The sequence below is a fragment of the Schistocerca gregaria genome, chromosome 6 (assembly GCF_023897955.1).
Source record: "Schistocerca gregaria isolate iqSchGreg1 chromosome 6, iqSchGreg1.2, whole genome shotgun sequence".
NCBI lineage: Eukaryota > Metazoa > Arthropoda > Insecta > Orthoptera > Acrididae > Schistocerca > Schistocerca gregaria.
The window spans coordinates 254,003,690-254,011,402 of NC_064925.1; the positions used below are offsets into that span (position 1 = coordinate 254,003,690).

The 7,713-nt window shown below is 37.0% G+C and overlaps 1 protein-coding gene across 3 annotated transcripts in view; it reads left to right on the forward strand.

Annotated features, from left to right (window-relative positions):
- LOC126278057 (polyphosphoinositide phosphatase) overlaps positions 1-7,224 on the forward strand; it is a 169,290-nt gene extending 162,066 nt beyond the window's left edge. For all 3 annotated transcript variants that reach the window (XM_049977875.1, XM_049977876.1, XM_049977877.1), the window contains one exon: positions 6,738-7,224. In XM_049977875.1, coding sequence (XP_049833832.1) covers positions 6,738-7,011 — 274 coding nt within the window. In that variant the 3' untranslated portion in view covers positions 7,012-7,224. The remainder of the gene's footprint in view (positions 1-6,737) is intronic.
- The last annotated feature ends 489 nt before the right edge of the window (positions 7,225-7,713 follow it).

The following is a 7,713-nucleotide window of genomic DNA, read 5'->3' on the forward strand; positions in this document are numbered from 1 at the left end:
TTTTGAATTCGAGTGGCAGCTTATTGAAAATGGATGCAGCAGTATACTGCACACCTTTTTGCACAAGAGTTAAGAAAGTCCGATCCAAATGGAGGTTAGATTTCTGCCGAGTATTAACTGAGTGAAAGCTGCTTATTGTTGGAAAGAAACTAATATTGGTAACAAGAAACGACAATAAGGACTATACACATTGAGAGGCTAATGTCAAAATACCCAGACTTGTGAACAGAAGTTGACAAGAGGTTCGTGAACTCACACCAGTTATTCCCCGAACCGCCCATTTCTGAGCCAAAAATATCCTTCTAGAATGGGAAGAGTTACCCCAAAACATAATACCATATGACATAAGTGAACGATAATATGCAAAGTAGACTAATTTATGTGTCAAAGCATCACTCACTTTCGATACCATTCGAATAGTGAAAATGGCAGTATTAAGTCTTTGAACAAGATCCTGAACGTGGGCTTTCCACAACAGCTTACTATCTATCTGAACACCTAGGAATTTGAACTGTTCAGTTTCACTAATCATATGCCCGTTCTGTGAGATTAAAACATCGGGTTTTGTTGAATTGTGTGTTAGAAACTGTAAAAATTGAGTCTTGCTGTGATTTAAGGTTAGTTTATTTTCTACAAGCCATGAACTGAGGTCATATACTGCACTACTTGAAACCAAGTCAAAGTTGCACACAACATCCTTTACTACCAAGCTAGTGTCATCAGCAAACAGAGTTACCCATAATACTAGAGGGCATATCATTTATATAAATAAGGAACAGGAGTGGCCCCAACACTGATCCCTGGGGCACCCCCCACTTGACAGTATCCCACTCAGAGCCCACATCACAACCTTTATCAGCATTGGGAATAATGACCTTTTGGTGCCTGTTGCTAAAGTAAGAGGTGAACCAATTGTGAGCTACTCCCCTTATTCCGTAATGATCCAACTTCTGGAGCAATATTGTGAGCTCAACACAGTCAAATGCCTTTGTTAAATCAAAAAATACGCCAAGCATTCGAAACTTTTTGTTTAGCCCATCCAGTACCTCACAGAGAAAAGAGAATATAGCATTTTCAGTTGTCGAACGACTTCTAAACCCGAACTGTACATTTGATAGCAAATCGTGTGATATAAAATGATCAATTAACCTTACATACACAGCCTTTTTGATAACTTTTGCAAACACTGATGGCATAGAAATAGGTCTAAAATTATCTACATTATCCCTTTCTCCCTTTTTATAAAGCGGCGTTACTACTGAGTACTTAAATCGCTTAGGAAACTGACCATTCCTAAAGGAAAAATTACAAATATGGCTAAATACAGGGCTAACATGTGCAGCACAGTACTTTAATATTCTACTAGACACTCCATCATAACCATGAGAGCTCTTAGTTTTCAGTGATTTAATTATTGATTCAATCTCCCTCTTGTCTGTATCACAGGGGAGTATTTCAGATGTCAATCTCGGAAAGGCATTTGCTAAGAAAATTATATTATTTCCTATAGAAACTAAATTTTTATTTAATTCACCAGCAATGCTCAGAAAATTGTTGTTAAATACTGTAAATATATCTGATTTATCAGTAACAGAAATATTATTACTACGAACTGACTTTATATCATCAACCTTGTGCTGCTGACCAGACCCTTCTTTCACAACTGACCATATCGCTTTAATTTTACCATGGGAATTAGCTATTCTATTTGCATACCACATACTTTTTGCCTTGCTAATAACATTTTTAAGCACCTTACAATACTGTTTGTAATGGGCCATCGTAGCTTGATTGTGACTACTTCTAACATTTTGATATAATTCCCACTTTGTTCTACGTGATATCCTTATCCCACTAGTCAGCCAACTGGGCTGTCCATTACTGCTAGTACCCCATTTAGAATATTCTAATGGAAAGCAACTCTCAAAGAGCATGAGAAATGTGTTATGGAAAGCATTGTATTTATCATCTATATTATCAGGACTATAAACATCTTGCCACTCTTGTTCCTTGACAAGTTTTGAAAAACTCTCTATTGCTCTTGGATTAACTTTCCTACGTAGTTTGTAATTAAATACAATGTTGGTTTGAGTACAAAAACCTTTTAATGTTAAAATTTGTGCATCATGGCCTGAAAGGCCATTGACCCTTTTACTAACAGAATGCCCATCTAGTAATGAAGAATGAATAAAAATATAGTCTATGTCTGTGCTACTATTCCCCTGCACCTTAGCTGAAAAAAACGCAGTTTGCATCAGATCATATGAATTTAGGAGATCTACCAACATCCGTTTCCTTGCACAATCATGTACAATATTAATATTAATATTAATATTAATATTAATATCAATATCAATATCAATATTAGTGTTACTGCTGTCTGTCAGACATTTTATTTCATCTGGTTTTACAGCAGCATATTGTACCCATTTCTGTGCCAAAGGTAGCTTAAGTAGAGGATAGTGTAAGTCTTTCTTTCTTCTGGTATTATAATCATGAATGTCACTGTTGTTTTTAAAGTGGTCCATGTTGTTGAAATAGAGAAATCTTATCAGTCCATATGGCAAGGTAGAACTGAACTAAAGGGGTTATAGAAAAGTAGCCAAAAGGACCCATGAAGTTCTGGGTGCTGCTGCTGGTCCATTCAAACATGTTCACTGGCTTAAGAACTCTTACTCTAAGATTCTATAGGTGTTATTACTCAGATGTATACTGTTAAAGACAAGATTTAGGCATCTCACATTATAAATGTGCAATATTTCATAGGCACAGCTCAGAAAAATTAAAAAAACATATGTGAAAAGTGAAAATCGACAGAATTCTTTTGTGGGAAAACCTAAATCTTAAAGTTGTTGCATGGATTTCTCTTAGTTGTTTGGTCACAAATACAATTGAGAGACCATGCAAAGTGTTGTTGGTTGAGGGGGAGGGGGGAGGTGAGTAAATCAAGCACAAACAAGGAAGTATTTATGCAGAACACTTCCTTGAGATAGGCAGATTTTTAGAAGTTATGAAATTGATTTTAAGGGTGTCTGTAGAAATTCCATCTGGTACACTGTTGTATGTGATTGTACTTAACCAAGTTGTAGGAATAAAATTATACTTATGTAGTAATCAGGTAAAGCAATCTATATAATTTTAGTTCCTATTGCCTCTCTTACACTAAACAGCAATTCAACAGCTGTTCAAGAACCATGGATCACTCAGTCGTTAAGCAGAACATTATAAATGCCTCATAGTGTGCATTCCTTCACTGTCTTCATTGGTGGGATTATAATCACTTCATTCCACAAATTTCAGTACTGCTCTAAGATCAGATGTTGTTGGAAAGATCAGAGACTGATCTGTACTGTTGTTTATGTAGTGTGATATGTTAGTGGTGTATGACAGGGACTGTATTATGAGCTTCAGCTCTTACATTGAGAAAGGCCTTTGTGAGCTTGTTATTTGAGGGAGCATATATCTGAAGGCCCCATTACATGATCAAACAATTTATCAAACTTTGCATGTTTGTCAAAATATTTGGCTGCGTCCTGCTTCATTTGACATGTCTGTCAAACAAAGATGTTCAAAGTGTTTGAGAAAAATTTTAATGATGACAAATAGGATGCACTGTTACACTTGGGTTTGTCAAAAACAAAAGCCATTTGCTTGCCACACCATACATATGTTGATGTTTCACTATGCATTTTGAGCAAAAAATGTTATTTAATTGCTATTTCCCTCTCTGTATTTTGTGTTTCCAAAACTGTGGAAACTAAAATCAAAGTAATCTGTGTGCAAGAGCAAAAGATTGTAGGCCATTATAAATTTTTATACAGGAAAAAAAATCGATATTCTACAAACAACATAAATGATGGTGTAACAAAATAATATTGTCATTTTATACTTCATTTATTGCTTCATGTATTTCCATAATAATGTCACTTGTTGTGTAAGGTGCAATACAAGATACATATTTTAAATCTTTGATATCTGGTCCAGTTACCAGGTATCTTGGAGTTACAGACAGTTATTGGGAAACTGGAATAGTACTAAAAGCAATGCAAGAAATACTTTGACTGCTTTGGTAGCCATTCACATTAGTGTAAAAATACTACATGATGTGATACACAGGAGAACACCTTTAAAAGTGAGGTTTTAATTTGACAAAGTTGCTTAATACATCTGCGTACCTTAATTCAACATTCTTGCAGCTGTATTTCACTGTCTGGAGGTGGAATTCCTGTTTTTTATCAAGTGCTTTGTGATGAAAATATCTTCTGAGCTGTGGCAAATGCAGAAGTTAATAGCTCATCTATGCTCATTATGTACAAAAGTTTCCATGGCCGCATCTGATTAACTCTAGTAGTCAATATTGTTGAAATGAAACAAGTTACAGAGTTCAGAAACTCATGACATGACTATTTCCTAATTTCTTCATTTATGTAGTATGGATCCATGGCATCACTGTAGGAGAATACTGGAGGTAAAACTGAATGCTACACTCTAAAATGAAAAACATGAGGTAAACACACAAAATAGAAAAATAAACATGTTGGATGGCTGTAAATAGGTACATGGAAAATAGACTGACAGTTTGAAAAATGAAAATGCAAAAAGACTTTACTCTGTAGGCTATAGCTACATGGAAAATAGATTGACAGTTTAGAAAATGGAATGCAAAAATACTTTACTCTGTAGGCTATAGGATGGTCCTTTGGTATGGGAATACTTTTGTGTGCTGTCACTGAGCATGCAGAAAATGTTACCAAGAAATGACATTTGTTCAAATATACAATGTGAAATAATGACAGAGATGATGTTTGGAAGAGAGGTGTAGAAATTATTGAGTAATCTGAATTGGTTTAATTATTAATTAATGTTAACTGAAATCAGGTAGCCACTCAAGGAGGCTTAATGTTAATGGCTGCATGACAACATGTGTCATCAGGATTCCCTCCCTTGCCACACATCCTTATCCACTATCTGAAAATAGCAGCTTATCTGAATTACAGCTGTAGAAATTGTCCTTATGACACATCCTTTGAAATTGTAAGCCTTGTGACCCAAACTTTGCGCTACCCCCCTCCCCCCCCCCCCCCCCCCTCCCCTCCTCCCTCCATGACCACATCCACAATCCACATCGAAACCTAACAAGCCATCATACAGAACATGATGGAGGGTAACTTTTGCCATTACTTATCATTTCCTTTCCCATTCCACTCGCAAATAGAGTGAGGGGAAAATGACTGACTGTATGCCTCCATATTAGCTCTAATTTGTCATATCTTATCTTCACAGTCCTTATGTGCAATGTATGTTGGCGGCAGTGGAATTGTTCAGCAGTCATCTTCAAATGCTGGGTCTGTAAATTTTCTCAATAGTGTTTCTTGAAAATAATGTCACCGTACCAGAGGTTTCCATTTGAGTTCCCAGAGCATCTTCATAACACTTGTGTGTTGTTCGAGCGTACATATAACAAATCTAGCAGCTGGCCTCTGAATTGCTTCGATGTCTTCCTTCAATGTGACCTGGTATGGATCCCAAACAATTAAGCAGTACTCAAGAATAGTTCACCCCAGTGTCCTATATGCAGTCTCCTTTACAGGTGAACCACTCTTTCCTAAAAACCACCTACCCCTTTACCTGTTAACCTCCTGCACACTCCCACCTTTTCTCCGCTTCACTCTTTCTACACTCAGACTCTCCTCTCCGCAATGTATGTGTGTCCTGAAAAGTAGAATTGTGAGAAAGCTTAGCAGTGTTTTTGAGCCTATCAATGGCTTAATGCTTTAACTGTATGGTGAGTTGTTACCATTACTCCTTGCATTATTTATTTTTCATCCAGAAATTTCTATGATTACATATATTCAGTAAGTTCAAGGTGTGCAGTGGTAGCTTTGATTAATAAAATTCTTTTCCGGGCTATTATGCCGTGGTCTGATGGATTTCGCATTGTAACCCAACGTTTCGTCCCCATCTGCGGAGGACATCTTCAAGGGGGTTCGTGGCTTCTGTTGAATGACATCTGGATGCCGGTGCTGAAGAAGATGTGTACCAGTCTTCCGCCATGGGATGATAGCAACAGCGGACGGCGGCAACCGACAATGGCCAATTGCGCTCGCGTATTCAAAACATGTGACGTCATGCCTATGCGCGGGAGCACGCGAAAACAAAAATTTGCTGCAGTCACTAGTGAGACAGTGTGTGTTTCGGAAGTTAACAGAAGCCACGAACCCCCTTGAAGATGTCCTCCGCAGATGGGGACGAAACGTTGGGTTACAATGCGAAATTCATCAGACCACGGCATAATAGCCCGGAAAAGAATTTTATTAATCATGACAGTTCTGGCCGTGAAAGTTTACATTTTACAATCAGTGGTAGCTTTCTCGTGTTCAGCCAGTTATGACTGAAGCACTTTATAATATATTGTTGCAGCACTGTATTTATGTGATCACTGATACAAATGTAACACGCACCATAAACATTCTTATGCTTAAAAATAAATAAAAAACTGTTTTCTTAGAGACAACAAGGAACTAACTATCCCCATAACAGGCATATCAATTAGTAAAGTAAATAAGGAAAATAAAGCTTAGAAAGAAATAAAACATGTTCTTTCCAGTACTGCAAAACAAATTTATGTGGTATACCGTGTAGTTCCTGCACCTTGTGAAGTACAGGTGTAGATGTAGATGATGTGGTTTATACATATGAGAAATACTTCAACTAAGTTTTTTCTGTTTCTTTTTTAGGTTTGCTATGTTGGGATTACATGCCAATAATGTGGAGTCACCACAGCCATCAAAATCTGTGCGTCTCATACAGCAGAGTGCATTTTCCTTGGATTCTTCAGTGAAAGTTTCTCCGCCACGTGTAAGCCGTCCATCAGTAGAAATTTATAAACAATATGTGAATCGTGGGAAGTTTGGTGCTACTGATCCCAGCCCCACTGATCTTATGAAATATCAGAACTTTGTCAACAATACTGTCTTGAATAGTAATAGCTGGGATGACTCAGTATATTGATGAGCTGGAGAGAGAGAGAGAGGGGGGGGGGGGGGGGGGGGGGAGTAAGTATTACACAAATCAGTGTGCATTTCAAAGTCAAAGTGTAAAATTTTGAGCTTATTGTTTGTACAGTTTGTATTTTACATGTTACTGATGTAATGACAGGCCTCATGCATTTTTTATATTGGCCATGTTTTTGTAAATAAAATGTTTTGCTTATTTCATATTTAACCAGCTTTATGAGAATGTGTTTTCAGTTTATATACATTTATATCCATACTCTGCAAACAACTATGAAGAAGATAGAAGGACTTCCATTATAGTAAGTAGGCCTATTAGATTTTCAGATTATGCTATTTGTGTCTGGAGCCTGAGAAGAAATACTGTTGATATACCTGTGTGTGTGCACTGTAATTAGACTAATCTTGTCTTTGTGATTCTAATGTGCTAACGACTTTGTGTGAGTGTGAATTTAGGTTATATCAGTTTATTCCCCCAAACCACCTTACACTTCTTTATGAGGTGACTTACTTGGAAAATGCAGCCATTCTTCAGTACTGGCTACCCAGCTGCTCGAAACCCTCTTGACCTCTTCTCCATCGAATAACACTAGGTACAGGAATTTTTAGACTCATTCTACTTATGAAATAAGTAGACGTACAAACTTTACTTTTCATCAATTAACAATGTATTTGCCCTTCATATACAATAAAACTCTCA